Here is a 19,669-nt window from a genome sequence, read left to right as displayed (position 1 = left end):
TTGCTAGAGAAAAGTTCAACAAGGCTGATCTCGCGTCTTCACTTAAAAATCACAGGTGTCATTTATTAAAAAAGAGACGTCTTGACAGGCCAAGATCTAAATGAAGACTCAAAGTGGCTGTGAATGGTTCCGGGATTTTGCTAAATGCGGCTATTCGCAGTCACACCTATTATGTACAATTAAAAAGAAAAAATAGGCAAAAAATCGCCAAAAGTTGGTAGAAAATCGGTATTTCGGTAGGCTTGAAATTTATTCTGTAGAAAGGTCCGAAAATCGGTAGATCTACCGATAAATCGGTAGAAGTGGAAACACTGGCACTGCCACTGATCAACGCTATGGTACTGTCCGCTGCAAGAAAAACGACTTTTTGGAGCTCCGTAATAGGTCAGTCATCCGTGCGGGCTTCAAAAGAAACACAGCTCAGAACTGTCATTGTTTTTAACCGTAGGTTTCTGCCATTTATAATCATTGATTGAACTTTTCAGGCATAGACTTATAAATGGAATTTGTAGGCTCTAAATCAGATTATGTAAAATAAGAATTCTAAGCTGACAAATAGAATTCTAGCCATGCAAAACTTTGATTTGTTTTTTTTTTGTGTTAGGCCTATTTTGATAAGTGTTGAGTTATATCCTGCATTTTGATTCACATAGGCCTACAGACATCCCTAGGGCAAGTCAAAAGTTTGTATGTTGGCATTAACCTTTGCACTGATTCAAGATTTTAGATTCACGATTTTTATTTAAACTTCTGTACAACACACACAATATAAAAAAAAGGGTCAAGCCGGAGACACAAGATCGATTGACAAAGACCCGGTATAACAATATAACACACCTATTTGAGAAAAAAAAGAAATAAAAACAAATGCATAAAATAAATATAACTAAATCCACGACTCACCATTAGACGGGAACCCACCCACAAAACAACTGACACTCGGCAAATATCAATCCGAAAAACAAAACAAAAACAGTGTGCAAGCGAGGGTGACCGATGACCGGCAACTTATTTGGAAAAAAAAGAAAAATGAGCCCACCTTATCAACATCAAACAGTTCAACTCAACGTTTTCTTTATTAAACTCAAAAAATACACAAACAATATTATACCCCAACAGAGAGCAGAGCTCGTAAGGCTGGGACGTGCAAAAACATAAGAAAAAACATCAACATCTCATCGTAATAATGATTTCAAAATATAATACAGTAAAAGACAAACAAAATAGAAAAAAACTCATAAAAGATAAGTAAATATATAAATATCGGGCAGGAGGGGCGTGGGAGGCCATCCCAAACACAGGGACACAAAAACAAACACACAAATAAGAAGATCAAATAATTTAATTTTCCATCATCAACGGTGAATAGTCAAAATTTTAGCAAACAATCTTTAATATTTGCTTTTTTAGATTTAACTGAGATTTTTGCTGAATATCAATCCGAAAAACAAAACAAAAACAGTATGCAAGCGAGGGTGACCGATGACCGGCAACTTATTTGGAAAAAAAAAGAAAAATGAGCCCACCTTATCAACATCAAACCAACAACTATTTAATTTAAGATTTTTTTTTATCACTGATTCTTGAATTTATTAATAAGGATAGAATGAAGTTGCTTTTTTATATTTGGGAAAATTTACTATAGTCAATATATGGTAGATAAAGATGCCAGGAACCCATGATCGAGAAATATGGCGAGAACCGTGATCTCTCAGTGGTTAATTTCAGGTGCTGCATTCTCCATTTATTACGGGTTTCATAAACATGGTCAGGTTGCTCAGGGAAAAAATTTCTCGCACGAAAGTACGAAGGCAGTTCTGAGCGGTCATATTTTACCTTGAATAAAAAACAATGAAGAGTGAATAATTCTGAAACAGGCAAAATATTAGTTAATAAATATATAGTATCAGTTTTAGATTTATTTGGATAGGAGGAAGGCGACGGTAAATATCTTTGCAAAATTCGAAGAGCCCGGTTTTGAAGAATCTGTATCGGTTTTATATGATACTTGAATGTTACCAAACAAATCAGGAGACAATATGTAAAATGGGAATACACCAAGGCAAAATAAATGAGTCGTAGAACTTCATAGGGGAACTTGTCTAAGAGTTTAAGACTTGTCTAGGTATTTGGAAATCTTTGTTACAACTTATTGATGTTTTAGGTTTGACCTTAACCTGGTAATTTGGGACCAAGAGATACTTGTCTAAGCAACACACTGCAAGGATCCTAATGATCTTAAAGCATTTTTAATCCAATTACCACTTTTTACTAGATCTTTGAAGATATCTTCAGATTGAATAAACATTTAATATTGTCACCCCTTAAGAAGATTAGAAAACCGAAGGAAAAGGTAGAAATATTCTGAAATGATAATTTTGTTTTTGAAATCAGATCCAATATTTAATTGTCAAGAGATATTAAAAGGGTTGCTAACTATCTTTACTCCTCCTCGAAATTATTATTGGATTAATGTTTTATTCAATTTTATGCATATCTTAAAAAGCCCTTGGGTAATATTGTATACTGGCATATTACACCGCCATATTGGTGGTGTTTCTTTCTCAAGAACAATGTGAGAAAACTTATGAAGTAATTTGAAACCAGCCGAGGGTGTCAAAATGCGCAGGAAACTTTCAAATTTGAGTTTCACACGATATCAGGATAGGAAAATATGCCAACTTCAATCTGATGATTGGTCTCTGTTTCGTGGTGAAAAGACTAAATGCTCCCCAACACAGGTATTTCAAACTACTGAACTAAAAGCTACAAAATAGCTACTACTAAAATTATCATCAATACCCAAAATGAATATCGTTGAGACTTTATATCTTCAGCAGAACTCTTTACATTTTAGCCTTACCCTAAAGACTATGGATAAATTTTCAGGTCAAATTCTAGTTTAGCCACTTTTTGCTATCTTGGACGAGGGTTAGGTTAGGGAAATGAAACTTTCAGAAATGAATCTATGGCTAAAAATAGGTAAAATTCAAATTCAGCTACTTTTCACTATCTGGGAAAGAGATTAGGTTATAACTTTCAGTAAGGAATCCAAGGCCAAAAACATATTCGTGGAAGGTATTGTCAAGCTTCTATGTTAACCCTTTTCTGATTTCTAAGTTTTAGATATCTGCCAACTCAACAGGTCACACCTATTGAAATTTTGACAAACAACATTTTACCTTAATTTTCAGTTATCAGTTTCTTTTTTTCTGGCTTTGGTCCTGAAAATGCAATTTCTGTTATTCGAGTACGATTGTAAGCCATATCCATGTTTTTTTTAAAAAAAATTTAGAAAATATACTTGCATATCTTTAAAACCTTGTAAATTTAGACTGAGTAAAGTTGTGAAGATGAAACCATATTTGTTGTACTTCACTTTTATAAGACAGATTTTTAAAGGTCATTAATGGTCAAGACGCTCAAGAGGGAGGAGTGGAGATAGATACTTTAAAACACCTTTCCAGGACATACTTTAGCTGGTAGACCCATCCCTAAAAGTCTCATTTTTCAAATTTAAATCCTTTCCAAGATAGTGAGAAGTAGCTAAACTAGAATTTTATCCAAAAATATACTTAAGATAGGTATTGCCAGGCTTTGATTTTAACCCTCTTCTCATTTCTAAGTCTTAGAAATTTTCCTACTTGACTGGTAAAGGAATTTGACAGGACCTATTGAAATTTCAGAAAAAAATTCTACATTGATCATCAGTTATCCCTTTCTTTTTCTCTGGTTTAAGCTCTGAAAATGCAATTCCTGTTAATTGTATAAAATATTAAGCCATGTCAAGGTTTTTTTTTTCTAAATTTAGGAAATGCATTTGCAGATCTTTGAAACCTCATAAATTGTGATAGAGTAAAGTTTTGAAGCTGAAAAAAGTTTTCTTGTATTTCTTTTAAGCAGATGATATGTTTTGCAAGGTTTCACTTTAATAACACAAAGATTTTAAAGGTCATCAAAGGTCACTGTCCTTTAGAGGGAGAAGGTGTTGAGCTAGGTACTTCAAAATAAATTCTTGGGACATACTTTAGTATATAGAAACATTACCGAAGGTGTCATTTTCCCAACCAGACCTCTTTCTAAGATAGCAAAACTATAATTTTACCAAACTTTCAATTTTCAATATAATTTAGTTAACTTCAACTTTCAACTTTTTCTTTATTCAATTTAAAAAATACAAAACAATATTATGTGCCAACAGAGAGCAGTGCTTGTAAGGCTGGGGCAGTGCAAAAAAATATAAAAAGACCAATATCTCATCATAATAACAATTCCGAAATTAAACATGGCAAAAAAACAAACAAATAGAAAAAAACACACAAAAGTTTAATTAACAAGTATAAGTAAATATATAAATATCGGGCAGGAGGGGCGTGGGTGGCCATCCCAAACACAGGGACACAAAAGCAAAACACACAAAGAAGGAGTTCAAATAATTTAATTTTCCATCATCAATAGTGAATAATCAAAATTTTAGCAAACAATCTTTAATATTTGCTTTTTTAAATTTAGCTGAGATTTTTCGGATCGATCAAAGAGAATTTTGCCATTCAGCTTATAATTGTTTGCAATGAAGGGTATTTGGTACCTAATCAAAAACCTTGACCTTTAAGAACTCTTAAAAGGAATTCGGTATATCCCAGTCATCCAATAATCCAACCAAGGAAGTAAAATTAACAGAAATTTATCATAGAAATAATTTGTAGTAAAATTAATTTTTAGTAGAATATTTTGTAAAATTCGGTTCTATATTATTTGAAACAAACCATCGGTTAACTGAGGAAAAACTCATAGTCAAATTTTCAATCAATATCAATGAATCCCTAGCTTTAACTAATATAGCTGTATCATCTGCAAATAGAATTGCATGGCTAATATTCTCTTGCAAACCTCGTGGAAGATCTTTAATATAGATCAAAAATAAAAGTGAACCTAATACTGAACTTTGGGGGACACCAATATCAATAAGACTTTTTAAATTAGTTTGTTTTCACCATTTTTCTTTGATTTTATCTACTTCTTTTTAGATGGTTGGATATACTGGAAACAACACGGGGACGGCAAAGGCAAAGTTAACAGAGACCGTACCGCCTAACTGTTACATCTTTCTAAAATCAATTAATTTAAGTTTTTTATTTTGCTAAGAGCTATTCTATAATTTCTTTAAAGCGTGCAAAGAACTAATAATTAGCAAAAACAGTCCGATTCGGCTCCACAGAGCAAAAGATAGCACTGCACAAGAAAAGTGTGTGAGCTGGCAACCTTGGTTGTCACTTAAGTTGGGCAAAGTTTAATATCGTTATAGATGCACTGGACGGAATATCGATATACAAACGTATATATCGAAAACGATATTTCAAAAATTTCTGAATATTTCTTACCTTTTTTGTCATCGACGAGTGAACATCCAGCAGAAGAAATCCAACATACAAAATTGTATGTAAGCATGGGCCATAAAGGTGTCCAAAATGTAATACGGTATATAAATGATGGGGAGACGGTTGACCTTATTACGTTTTTATAAACTGAAGACTTCCAAGATTCATACAAGAAACTTGAATATAAAGGAAGTGATTATATTCATCTTAAAAGTAAAGATTGCTATCTAGTAGTCTCTAACAATAATTTAAAGCTGAAACTTTGGAAGGATAGCTACTTCTTGGGAAGCTATGACGCTGATAGAATCCAGGATGAAAATTTGAGAGAAACTTTCCAAGAACAGTTGAATCTAAAAATGAAGAGTCTAAAATTTCAAAAATGTTGAAGATGAATACGATAATTTTAGTAGAACAGTTATCAAAGTAACTGAGCGTGTGTTAGGGAGGAAAGTTAGAATTGCAGTTAAGGATATTAGTGCTAATGGTTAGTGTTTAGTGGAGAGGAGGAGAGATTCGTAAAAGAAATATTGAAGAGAAAGATTTATACAAAAAATGAAATGAATGTAAGGACAGTCAGCCAACATTAAATGGTAAATATAAGAGATGTGAAATGGAAGACTTTGAGAAAATTACAATAAATCTGGACGATGCAATCGCACGACATAAAATAAAATATTCTACTGGCTTCTTAAGCCATTCAGAGAGAATAGCCAATCTGGACTTGTCCCAGTTAAAGATAAGACCATTCTGCAAACAGTATTAAGGAAAGGGGTTAAGGAAAGATTGGTAGAACATTTTGAGAAAGTCCTAAACCACAGCAAAGTTGCAGGAAACGAAATAGAAAAGAACCAAATATTTCATAACACTTTCGAAGCAAAGGAGTAGAAGCAGCAACGGTGTTAAACAGATTTAAAATAATGACATTGGGTAGGCTTACTGATAGTACAGTAAATCGGTCTTTAGATGGTGATTGTGAATTTAGAGATAAATCTATGAAGATCGCGAATATTTTTTGAAAAAAACGGGAAACACCTAGCAATTCTAGGAAAAACTTAACTAAATCCCTCTACATAAAAGGGAATAAGAGTAAATGGGGTAATCATAGAGGCAGGAGCTTGGTTTCTGTATAAAGAAAATTGTGGTTGATTCTTTGCAGTTGATTGTGTATGGCTATGCTGGTTCACCTATTTAATTGGATGGATAAGTTGGGTTAAACAAGTATTAGCAGAGAAAATAGAAGAAAATAATTGTGAAAAAACTGCTGATTTTATGATAAAAATAAACAAATTAAGTGTATATTTAGATTATTTAACCCTACTAATGAAAGCTAAAAAAGAAAAAGTTTACGTACACCTGCAGAATCTTTTCCAAGCCGATCCTCAAAATAAGGAAAAGCGTTATTTTAAATTTATGTTTAGTAAGTTTGGTCAAGTCAAATTAACAGTTAAGGGATACATAATTTTATGTTACATTGTGCATGATTTTCCTGGAGTAGTATTCTGCGGGAAAAGCTATTATAGCATCGTCAAAAAAGATACAATTATAAAGAAAGCCTTTGAAGAGGATAATGAGCTATATATGTTAGCTGCGCAGCCCCCCAGGGAGATCGCTATTTCAAACAATTTTTTGGTTGATTTTGAAGGAATAAATATTTAATTCTAGTAAAGTGTACAATTGGAACATAACAAAAGGCTTCTTTCGGATCATGCACTCAGGAAACCGGTTTCATAATTAGCATATATGACGCAGGTCTCAGCTATATATTACGCTTTACAGCCTTCAAGCAATATTTATAACCATTTAATTTCACTTGCTTCTTATATTTTTCACGAGGAAAAAACTGTAATGTTTTGCGCAATTCATTTTCTCGCTCAATTAATTTTTCATTAAACCAATTTATCTGATTGATACATAGCAAGCAATTCTAAAGAAAATGAATATGCAGTTTTATAATCAGCCTTTCTTTCTACTATTCTCAGATATTTTTCAAGTATTTCAATCAGAACTGCAACAAGACTTAAAGAAGCAAGGTGTAACATAGCAAAAGCAGACAAACCTAAAGCACTAAGTATAAATTAGAATAGTAAGAAATCATTTCTAACGTTTCCATAATATTTAAAACTTCTACGATAAACAAATAATCTCTTTTCTATTTCTTCTTCCATTTATATTTGAAGATAAAATGTAAGTAAAATTTTGTCGATTTTCTCTAAAATCTTCTTCTTATATAGTTAAATCACAAATGACCGAAATTCAAACCGTTAAAATTTTGGACTTCATTAGGATGATAGGCAATTTGCTTATTTCAAGTCTTTAAGTAATTGATGATTTCATTGTGAGGTTGGTTTTCAAAAGAATCATGAAATTCTAAAAAATGAGTGGCTTGGATCATTGAAATATCAAGTCAAATACGTCCTAGACGATCCCATACAGTCATAATTGATTGCACCACATTCATTTTTTTATTTTATTTAGTAATTTATCTTGAGAAAGAACGCCTCGAAAATAAGGAATATGAACTAACTCATTCAATATATTAATAATTGTCAATTGTATTATTTTTGAAACTTTCTGACGTTCCCCGTTTTAGGAAGCGAGAATCCTTTGAATTGTGAAATCTCAGCTTTAGCGACTTTTCTGGATCTTCCACACTGTTCAGGTACTTTAACTCCTTCTACTTGTATTTTCTTAGGTCTACAATGATTTTTGGAAGCTTTAACAACCACTTCCAATCCATATCCAACAATTTTGTGTGTACCGGGTAATTTCAAACCTCACCCTTTCGGTTAAAGTCCCCGGTAATGTTAAACCTTCAGCTTAAGCATTTGAAGAATCAGTAATCTTATCCAAAATTGTCTTTCCAGCATATGTACCTAATGCAGCTGCACCACCATTTTGAATTAGTTGTTGAAACGATATCATCATATAGACATCTTTATTCTTTACTGTCCCTTGTTCAATTTGTTTTCATTCAAGCAATTTTTAACAGGTTCTATAACAAAAATAATATTTTCTATTCGAATGCAGTAATTTTCTTTTTTCTTAAGACATCTGTTCATTTTTACTTTTTGAAGAGGGGATAAATGAATTGTATATTGAATACAGTCACTTTTTTATACCGATTTCAAATTTATCAAGAAAAGATAAGAACGATAATCTTGAATGATTTCGAAGCAGTTGTTTATAGGGTAAATCAGTATGGCATCCTGTATTTTTAGTTTTATATTTTTCAATCTTTGTTACCTGTCTTTTATGAAGTAATAGTTTAAAAATCTATCGTTCATTCACTTCTGTATCTGTTACTCGCACTTTAAATTTTAGTTTTGCATCGAAACATGTTTTTAATTTTTTGTTTTAGAAATTCTGATAAATAAAGTGTATACTCTTCCATTTATTAGAGGATTATTTTTATAGATAAAATTCCAAGGTAAAGATTTTTGTAATACTCTTTTGAAAATAATATAGACTTGATTTTTACTTCCAACTTCCTTTCATTCTCTTTTGAAATGCTTCATCGGGATCTTTTTCTAGTACATTCATTATAAGATTTTCGAAATTATCTAAACGTTCAGATAACAGAATAACGTCAAATAACTTCAGATGCATAACGGTCAGATAACAGCATAACTAATAGTCCTTTGTCATCAACTCTGGTCAACATATTGCCAGGTGATGGATAAATTTTAGTTAATTTATTAATATTCTCATTTGAATACTGATTTGTAAGAATTTGTTGGTTAACAACTTCATGCTTGAAATTGTTTAAATAATTTATAAATCTTGTAAATTCATAGCACCTTTCTCTGATTTTGGAACACCTGGATTATTTAATCGTTTCAATTGTAAATCAAGATTAACATTATCATCCAGGAATCTGCTTTCGTTACTTGTATGCTTCCAATATTTACTTACTAAACTTCCAAACTTGTTCATTTAGTATACACAAATTTTATTAAGTGAATATCTAAGTTTTCTCTGTACTAGAAAGACCCACCCTTTGCTTTCAAACCAATTAGTAAAAATCCGTGATTCTTCATTGCTTCTTTAAAATAGTTGATACATTTTTTTCCTAAGTCAGATGCATGGTATTGTCTAATTTTATCTATTTCTTTTGGATTACAACACTTCTTTCTTCCTTTTGGACTACAAATTTTGACACTTGGGATCTACATCATCTACATTAATGATATCGCTGTTATGAGTATTCGCAACCAAAAGATCTATGGTAGTTTTTATTCCAAGATATTCATGTTAATCATTAGATCTCTATATTTATCTTCTTCAAGATCTTTGGCATACACATACATGTTTTGAAAGTATAGGTAATCAAAAATCAAGTTCAAGAGTAAATTGGTTTTACAACATCCAGAGTTACCACAAATCAATAGTCGAAACGGCGATTGAGGTGCTGGCAAATGTTTATTATCAAAACAACCTTTATTTTTTCCACATTTATATACTTTAATAGGGGCTTTTTCATCCATTAACTTGGTCTTTATTAAGACCAAGTTATATACTTTATATAACTATAATATAAAATTATTATAATTTTTATAATATTATATAAAATTATATACTTTATTTTTTCTTTATTAAGAAAAATTAAACTATAAAGCCTATAGTTTTGAAGCTTATAACTTTGAAGCTTGTAGCTTTGAAACTTATAGCTATGAAACTCATAACTTTAAAGCTTATAGCTTAACTTTAATTATGAAGCTTAACTTCAATCCTAAGTAGCTTAACTATAATACCTCAATTAGCTTAATAATACTTTAACTAGTTTAGAGCTTCAAAATATTGTATCCCCAGTGTACCGACTTTACTTTATTTTTCAAAATCTTTCTTTTAGTGTCATTAGAGTCTAGAGCTTTTTTTTATTTTTTTTTCTAAGAACATTTTATGTTTATTTGCTCTTAAAGTATAAAGTTTCTGACAGAGAGCTTCTGATAAGCTTCCCACTTTTCCGAAGAATATACCTTTATAATTGTGTAATGCTATTTTATCTTCAACGATATTCGTTTTGATACCTTTCAATTTTTCCTTGCCTCGGTTTCATCGTCACCCTCTTTTGAACAAGCATACATTTTCTCAGACCTAAAAATTCAGACATCATTTTTCCAGATAATTCATCCTTCATCATACCTATCACTTTTTATTGTCTGCAGAGAATTAGCAAGTGTTATCTATTTTATAATCCGAATTATCGAATTTTTCTTGAAGGTCAGCTTTAATGTTTTCACAAAAATCGTCCATTCGAATATCATAAATAAAACTATATGTATCCATATGAAATAAGTCGAAGTTTTCACTATATCTGGTTTCATGTATTCATAATGAAATTCATGCATCAGTAACTTAGATAACTCTAATGCAGGAAATCCAATATAAATAGTTTTATCTAGAGTTATTTTTGACTTGGGTATTCTGGCTACCGAGAAATTTTCGCTAAAAATCATTCTCGATCTAAAGTTATGTTTTTTAATTATTTATTTTGTCTTTGTTCATCGCTAGTGATTATTTCAATACTCGCTCTTTTCCTAACATTGCCATGGTTTTCCCAAAACAAGATTTACTCATGAGTTTAAAAAAATCTTTCTCAAAATTATATGTTCCCTTTTGTCGTAATTTGGAATTATGATTGATATATTCCTTTAAAAGGGTAACTCAATAAATGCTAGTTTTCTATGTACTTTTTTCAATACTAAGCAATGTTTTAAATAAGATTCTAAATTCTTTTAATGCACAACATAGCTTATTTTATTATTTAAAGTTATAATTGATTTATACTGAAAATGTTCAGGAGCTGGTGGCAAATCTTTATGTAAATTGTGTAACTCTCTTGGATATTCTAAACCAACTTCATAAATGGCTCCTACATTATCCTTATTCATTTCTTATTGAACGCAATCTTTCAATTGTTGGTAATAATCTGAGGTGTCTTTTCTTTTAAATGGTCGGGTACACTAATAAAGGTAAAGTCTTTTTCAGGTAAATTTTGTGACTAAAAGATATGGAGTCTCCTAAGTGATAGTTACATTTATGCTAAAGTGAAAATAACACGATTGGATGGAAAACATACGCCAAATAATGATGAAGCTACTTTAACAAGTAATGGATTTATTCTGTTCAGAAATGTTGAATATATTATCAATGGAAAATGTATTAAAAGTATTGATTATGAAGAACTACATTTAAAAATTTCATAAAATTTTCAGACGACTATATTCTTTCAAGATATTAATCGTGTTTATAGAAGAGTTACACATCAAATATATAAAATTATAAAATTGGGAGCTCAAAATTTTTAAGTAGATGTATTTTTTAGTAATGCATTTATCATGGATGTTACCAGTATTACATCCCTGTTTACCCATAGCCATTCAATTAGAAGTCGGATTAACGAAGAAGGCGGAACAATTAAAAGCTGGATTAGGAAAGGGCAGCTCATTTGAATTAACATTGGAAGCGCGTAATACCTATAAAAGTGGAATACGCAAAACAATATGGTATTTGACCATATGAACACTGGTACAATTGAAGTGAGAGTAAATGGATATAAATATGCACAAGAAGATTTGAAATGTGATTTCGGTAATGCTAATGAAGATTATTCTAACGCTAACGATTTTTACAGTTAGGATATGAACAATGTTGATACTGGAACTAGTGAAAGTTACAATGATTTTAAACAGTACATCCTTTATTTTGTTTTGTCGTTTCAAAGCATGAATCGAGTATTTATCGATGTGGATTAACTGCTGATATAGAAATTAAACATTTATTAGATCAAATACCTGCTAATCCATATAATATTTACTGCGTTATTTTTCAGAAAGAAAAGCAATCAAGGAGTTCACTGATAGTATATATAGTATAACATATAATTATATATAATATATAAATTATTTTCGATTTGGAAATTTGTTTAATCAAATTAGCAACTAATAAATGGAGAAAGTTTTAAGCGAAATGAAAATGGAAAATATATATTATCGAGCTATTAGGAAAGAAGATTTAGACATTGGAATTTAATACACAATTAAAGGAATGAAATGTATTACAACTAAATACGGTAAGAAAATCCAAATCATTATTGATTTTTTAAAGGTTAAATGGTTGATCTATTTGCACCTAAGCGTTTTGATTCTAAAGCAACTGATCTTGAAAAGAAATCTAAGAAATTGTATGATTTTAAAGGTTATTAAAAGAAAAAATAAAGATAATATAAATTATTTAGATACTGATATTGAACTATGCACTAAATATTAAACCATATTAAATTATGACATTTTATCAATAGTATGGGGAGAACCGGATATGATAAAACTATTTTTTAAATTATATCTAAAATTCCTATTTCACAAAACCTGTTTCGATTTTAAAGCTCAGGATGTAAAATTGTAAAAATATCGGAAATTTTAATTTAAAATGGTGTGAATACCATTGAAAAGGGTGTAAATTGATTGGGTGATCTAGATGGAGTGTTGAGCTCGTATTTTCATTGTGAAAAAGTTTAAAAATGACCAAATTTTATTTCGAATGACCTGTTTTCATTTTGAACAATATTTTTGTGCAATATTTGATGTTGGAATGATGTAAAATGGGCTGAAAATTATGTAAGTTTAATGGATGAGTTAGGTCGGGCAGAAACCCCATTTACTATGCTACTAGCGGGACTTGACTATATCCTACTTGTCTAAAATTACGCCTATTGTGTTTTTGCCATTTATGAAAGAGATAAAAGGTATTGTTTTGTCCTTCCTAGGCACCTGCAATACGATAGTATAATTCGTAGCAAAACCAAAGATCGAAGAACCAAGCTTACAATCTCTGTGTAGACAAAACATTGCTGGGAGCTCAAGCATGCCCTTACTGAGTACCAACTACCCTGAGTGGACCTTGAAAAGTGTATAAATAGAGCTCCTTGAAACCAAAGAATATCGATAAAATCAAACTAATGAAGATGAAGGTCGCGATAGGGATCCTAGTTTCAGGTTGAGGAGAATGTCGAAGAAATTGTCTTTGGAGGTGGACACCAATCTAACCTGTTCTTCAGATTTACAATACCCCCAGATCTCGAATATATTCGATGCAGATGAATTTCTTACTGCATGGCGGCGGAAGAAGCTCGTGGGTATTTTTTTTTTTTTTTTACCAATAATCACTGAAGCTCGTGGGTATTTTTTTTTTTTTTACCAATAATCACTGAAGAACAAAAGAGCCCAAGCATCAACTACAGACTTCAAATACTCGCCCTTTCTATATAATATCACAATGGCGTAGAGTTTAAGGACTGCGTAGAGCATAAAGGGTAGTGGGAGCTCTCAACAAGAATATGCACGAATTCCCGGTAGAGTTTCTTCCACATAGCATTCATGAGCCTGGTTCCTCGATCTACGGTTTCGCCAATAACTTCTTGTCAATAAAGACGTTAATGTTGTCATAAAACTTTACTCTTGTCAAAAAACGTCAACCTAAATTATTAATACCGCATGAAGCCATCTCCGATTAGATTGCTAAGTCTATTGCTTTCTCTTGAATCATTTTCTTCTTCCTCTTATAGGTGTATTCACGCTAGGGGAGAACCAGCTTAGTTTTTTTTACGGGGTGTTTGTTTTTGTTTTCCCTCGAATTTTGTCCCTCCTTTTTGTTGTCAAGTTAAGAGTTTGAATAAAATTTGCCTACCTCGTCTTTACAAGTGATGGGACCTTAATGAATGATAGTCGCTTTAAATAATGTACGTTCCTTAAAATAAATTTATTAGAGCGAAAGATTTTGAAGAGATCTTTCTATTCTATTCTGTGACATCTTTGTATAGCCTCCTGTATTGACCCGAAGTCCATGCCCTTCTTCGAAAAATATCAACAAATTAGGCTTGAAAGCAAGGCTTTTTTTAGTGATTGATGTCACCATCTATTCTGGATTGACTTCTGGATGAAAATTCCTAAATTTGTGGGTTATAGTCCTCGCCTCCGTGTAACAAAGTTTTACAATCCTTGACTACAAAAGTCTTGATTCATTTTTTTTCACCGCACCTATTTTTTTTAATAAAAATGATATTTATTAGAAAAAGATGTAGGAGACAGAAAACAGATAGTGTGGTTAAAATCATCACGCAATATAACTTATAAATGGACAGTTCAACGAGCAGCAGATTGAAGAGTAATTAAAGCCGTGCCAAGATTTTTTATAACACCAAAATCGTCGTTCTTCTTCTTCAAGAAATCGGTTTCTTTGGGCTTTTCTAGTTGATCTTCAACTATTCCAGATGTCATATTTTCACGCATCAAGACGGCTATTTCTTCTCGATCACTTGAAGAACTACCGCTCTCCTCCTCATAGCCTGCAAATTAATGAATTATAAACGGGAAAACGTTTGAACTACCAGAAAGTGGAATCATGGTGTTGATTTTAAATAAAGATAGGTATAGGTCTAGATTAGGGGAGATTGAGTAGGAAACATGTTAACAAAATAATCCCTACTTCATACTATGCTGAATAATTGTACCTATTATATTTTATATTCATACCCGCAATAATTTACCCCCATCTCGCAGAAAGTGCAAATATTTAGTCCAAATTGTATCCAGTGTTGCCAATACATTCCACCGACCGTCACTTGTTTTTCCGCTTCTTGTTTTGTCAGAGTTGATCCAATTTACGGGTACCCGAGTTGAAACAAGAGAAACATTGGGAGAATATAAAGGAAAGATATAATATCGGCTATATATATACACTGTATGAGGGGTGGGGGGATCGGGGGTAAATTATAAATTTCGCTGTAGGCAAAATATATTAGCTACAATTATTCTGCACAATATGAAGCAAGAATTATATTCATAAGCTGTTTCTTTCTCAATATCCCTTCATCTAGACCAGTATCTAAAGATAGTCAGATCCATAGATGGCACCAGTGAGCTAGGGGGAAATGGCACCTACCTGCCGGGAAAAGGAAGACAGTCAAAACTATTTGAGACAGAGGCCTTTGCTGGTCTGCCCCCTCCACTCTCGTCCCTCTTGTCCTCAGATCTATTTAGAAAAATCATTTTGGTTTAAATTAAAATGTAGAGTGTGGGGAGCTTATTGCTAAACAAATTCTTACGTAAAATCTGAATTTTAGATACGAAATGAGGCAGAACTCACCGGGTTCTGCTGCATCAGTCGTCTACCCTTGCTGCGGCGGGGATTGAACCTCGGGACCCGTATTGTCAAGCAGAGAATCTAACCACTGTGCTACAGAGGTTGTATGTTAGAGGCAGTAAAAAGCCAGCTATCTGGTGAGATACCTTACCATATTTCACCTTGTTTGATTACCACATGCATGAATACAAACAAGCCTTCAGTATTGACGCGAAAACAGACGTTGCTACTTTAAATTATTGGGGGTCAGACTTTAGACCTTAAAATCGAGATAGATGACATTTGATGCCAAGAGTTTTCCTATTTTGAGATGGACAAATCAAACCCAAGAAAAAAGTGACGAGAAGACGAACATTTTCGCGTTAGATCTCATCCCGTTTCAACAAACTATCGTCCGTCATTATAGTTTAGTAGCTAAGTAAAGAATTATAAATGGATTGTCTAATATTTCATTTACCCAGTTACCCAGGTGATCGTCCACTTAGGAGTAAACATTACCATGTAAAAAAGAATTCTTATAAAAGCATTTAAGCAGGCATCCATAATCCTCAAAGGACCGCAATCCCCTTGTTTCCCTGCATCACCTCTTTAAAACCCCAGTCTCAAATATAATTAGTGGCGAATCAGTTTCAAACATATGCGTTTCAACGGTAATTCTGATCCGGATCTTTTCTTCAAGCTTGGCAGACGAGCCACGTTATCCCTGTCATCAAACCAAAGAGCGATTAAATAACAATATGCTCGTTTAGGGCTGATCGTCTCCTCAATTGGGAGAGTGTGCCATAGCGTTTCACTTTATCAGAACTAGAATCAAATTACCTATTAGGTGATCAACAGCATAGAATCCGACGGAAACAATATGTACTTTGTTTGCACCTTTTCCTCACCACCAGGTTTTGACTATGCTTCTAACTCATGGGTATAGTAAGAAATTAGTCTTTTTTGACCGAGTTAAGAATAGACACTCGCTAAAGAGGATCGAAAGGTTGGGTTCTCCATGGTTTCTGGGTCCCCTCTTTTCTTTAGCCATAGTTCAAGATAAAAGTCAACCTTCTAATAAGAAAAAACGGGTCCAAATGGCTAGCAAATGTTCACTAAGGTCTGTCAGCCAGGGAGAACTGATGGAGCTGATAAACCAGGTGAGCATCAACCCTCAAGGTCTACGCAAATCTGCACACAACACAGATGCCATGTAGCAGTTTAAAGAAAATGAGACCCCGTTAATGCTTCCTTTAGCCTTCAAATGGATATCATGAAAAAATTGATGCTTTGATAGTCAAATTTAATCTAATAAAACAAATAATTTGTTTATATCCTGATAAAAGAAACCCTATCATCATGCCAAGTTCATCTTTAAAAAACGATGATATAAAAGGAAATGCATAAAATTCGTCGCTTTGGGAGTCCAACAGGACATATATAATCTGAATATATCGATCACAGTCTGATATTGAATCGAGTCCAGATTTACAAAATCAGGTGGTCACATAAAGGGACTGTGAAAACTGTTTCAAAACCGCATGGGGAGGCGCTCAAGGGGCCTACTTTTATTGAAGTAGCGAAGTATAACCCCGCGACGGTCACACGGTCTCACCACTAGAATGTGAACCATTTGCGAGGTTAATATCAGTATCAGGCAAGGAGTCACAAGTCAAGATCAGCACTTGTTTCTTCATCAAGGTTAGCTGTGGCTTTGTTGTTACGTCCTCATATGACAGTGTAACAATAGTCATATGTAAACTCGCAAAGCTCAAAATTTCGCTCCAGCAGCAGGCATCCCTGCAAAACATCGCCTTTTTTATTACTTGCTCTTGGAACAACACGCTTGAATGTGCTTTTCCAGTCCAACTATTTTTTTTTGCTTTAAAGGTCTTTTCCCATCGAACTCGATAATAGTTCCATTAGAAAAGTCAATCAACATTAATTTTAGGGTTATCTAAAAAAATTGCAATAGTTATGATTTTGGTATCATTCGAACCGGAAAAAGTTATCTACAACATATAGAAAATGGACCAAAATCGGTCGGGCCGAAATTGATATTTTTTCGTCTTTTCTTCTAAAGTAACGCGACTTTAAAAAACAACTTGCCCTTTCAAAAGGTCAGGGATATGAAAATCTGGTACACAGATCTCAAACATGTACTTACTTCTATGTTTTGACCATCCCTGAGTCATTTTCCCTCCCCCCACATATTCCACGACGTCAGATATTCCACGAAGTCAGATCCACACAGAGAAAATGTACACTTCCTATACCGAAATGCAAAGGAAAAGTCGTTTCCTAGAATTTTGCGTATATTGCCCCCTCCTCACACACCCAATCAAAAAATTGCTCGGCACACATCTCAAAACTGTCCCGCATCTGCGGTGTTGTTCAACGCGGCAAAGCTTATAAAAAATGACATCAAAAATCTAAAAACCAAAAAGAATAAATTACGAACTGCTGAATTCACTAACCTCACATGAGAACTTGATATCATTTCTACCCTCTAGCCTATGTTTGCTTCTAAGCGAAATGTTCGTCGGTAGAGACACGGCCATAAAAATTATTACAAGTGGACATGCCATTCTATAAGCTATGCGCTTGCACGTAGTCATTTCTTCCTTGCTATTTGGAGTGGCTTTTCAAATGTATCATCACTATTCCTCCAAATTTTTGGTTGATACCTTGAATTTGCTGGGGTTTTGCTCCTCGTATTCTGAAGTTTTGAGCTTTGAGAAAAATTCTACCTTTTATTATGAAATTGAACTACAAGGAATTGCTACTGACTGTCTGATCCAACACGTGGCGGACAACGTTGATCACAACAAATACACTCGCGACGGTAGAAACACCTTTCATGGCATGGATATCATTGCTGCTGTAGTCCAAGGGCTAAAAGTCACCTTAAAAAGTATCCCTAGGCGGGAAGTTACCGCTGAGGAGATAAACGCAGCTGGAAGAATCCGAATATTCCATAGAAAATAAAACGATTCTGTTCTTTGGCTTACGTTGTGGCATCTGAAGTAATCTAGACCAGGTTGGAGTGGAACCATGCAATCAGCGTGGTTGGAGACCATTCCGTTAAAGCCAAAGTTTAACGAAATTTCTATTGAACATATATCCAGTCTGCAAGTCTCATGAAAATCAAAACTTCATTGTAGGCTCTTAAATTAGAATGAAGCCACGAAACTTGAACAGGAAAAGTTTGGATACAGTACTTGGGCATGGCTGCCATTTTTCCAAATTTCCTCAGAGCTGAACGTACAGGTCAAGGAAAACTTGATTTACAACTAGTTTACCTCGCAGCAACTGGTCGCAATAACTTCACGAAGTCGGCAAGGCTGTACCCACAGTAGATGAACATATTTGAACATTCAAGACCAACACTCTTCCAGTCTTTCGAAAAGGGTTTACAGGTTGTGAGAAAATAAGACATATTTTGGGTCGATTTATCTACAGATCCGGTCACGGAATAAGAACTGAAGAGCAGTCTAAAAACATCAACCGGATTGACTACAGGTAGGGGAATAACAGAGACTTCAGTGGGTAATGGAATGTCCAGTATATGCACACGTTAATCATCTGATGCAAGAACTGACGGATGTTTCGTATCACACAAGCGACCAACACAGAGAGTGTTATTATTGATTTTTGTACTCTCCAATTTGCAAACGACTGACGCAACCGCTTGCAAGTGAGATCTTTCAATGGAAGAGTTCAGTTTATAGATGTTGAAAGAGTTCAATTTATATAAAGTTCAGTTCAGTTGAGTTTACCTATGGGCGTTACCTTGTTTGGATAGATGTAGGACGCTATTTCTATTTGTTGAACAATGTGGAGGGTGTTTTTTTTTAATTGTTCTAATTGAGGAATAAAGTAACGTATTTTTAAAAGTGAAATGGCTTGACCATAGGCCTGTGCGTTAGGATCTGAAGGTGTATTATTCTCTGAGTAGAGTGGGACATAATTTTTGGCTTATTTAAATTAGACGCTCATTAAATTAGTAACTTATTAAATTGGTGGGATGGAAAAGAGTTACTCACCCCTCCCTTGTAAGTGCCGTTGCCTGTGACGTAGAGGCTTCCTCTCTTGCACTGCTGACGCTCCACCAGCCATTGCCCGGACAGTCAACTCATGAGGGAACATTTTTGGCAATCCAGACTATAATT

General features: G+C 33.5%; 1 protein-coding gene and 1 long non-coding RNA gene across 4 annotated transcripts in view; one reads left to right on the top strand and one right to left on the bottom strand.

Moving 5' to 3' along the window:
- The window catches only part of LOC136036494 (uncharacterized), a 37,448-nt gene extending 25,226 nt beyond the window's left edge, over positions 1–12,222 (top strand). The window contains exons 2-3 of the long non-coding RNA XR_010619736.1: positions 7,969–8,037; positions 11,367–12,222. This is a non-coding gene — a long non-coding RNA (uncharacterized LOC136036494). The remainder of the gene's footprint in view (positions 1–7,968; positions 8,038–11,366) is intronic.
- Positions 12,223–14,416: 2,194 nt separating this feature from the next.
- Positions 14,417–19,669, bottom strand: part of LOC136036486 (sterol regulatory element-binding protein 1-like) — an 88,548-nt gene continuing 83,295 nt past the window's right edge. For all 3 annotated transcript variants that reach the window (XM_065718749.1, XM_065718751.1, XM_065718750.1), the window contains exons 14-15: positions 19,544–19,661; positions 14,417–14,721 (exon numbers count right to left, since the gene is read on the bottom strand). In XM_065718749.1, the coding sequence (XP_065574821.1) occupies positions 14,519–14,721; positions 19,544–19,661 (321 nt within the window). In that variant the 3' untranslated portion in view covers positions 14,417–14,518. The remainder of the gene's footprint in view (positions 14,722–19,543; positions 19,662–19,669) is intronic.

Source organism: Artemia franciscana, chromosome 15, assembly GCF_032884065.1.
Source record: "Artemia franciscana chromosome 15, ASM3288406v1, whole genome shotgun sequence".
NCBI classification, from domain to species: Eukaryota; Metazoa; Arthropoda; class Branchiopoda; order Anostraca; family Artemiidae; genus Artemia; species Artemia franciscana.
The sequence above is the reverse complement of the archived record's forward strand: the minus strand, read 5'-3'. Positions and strand labels throughout refer to the sequence as shown.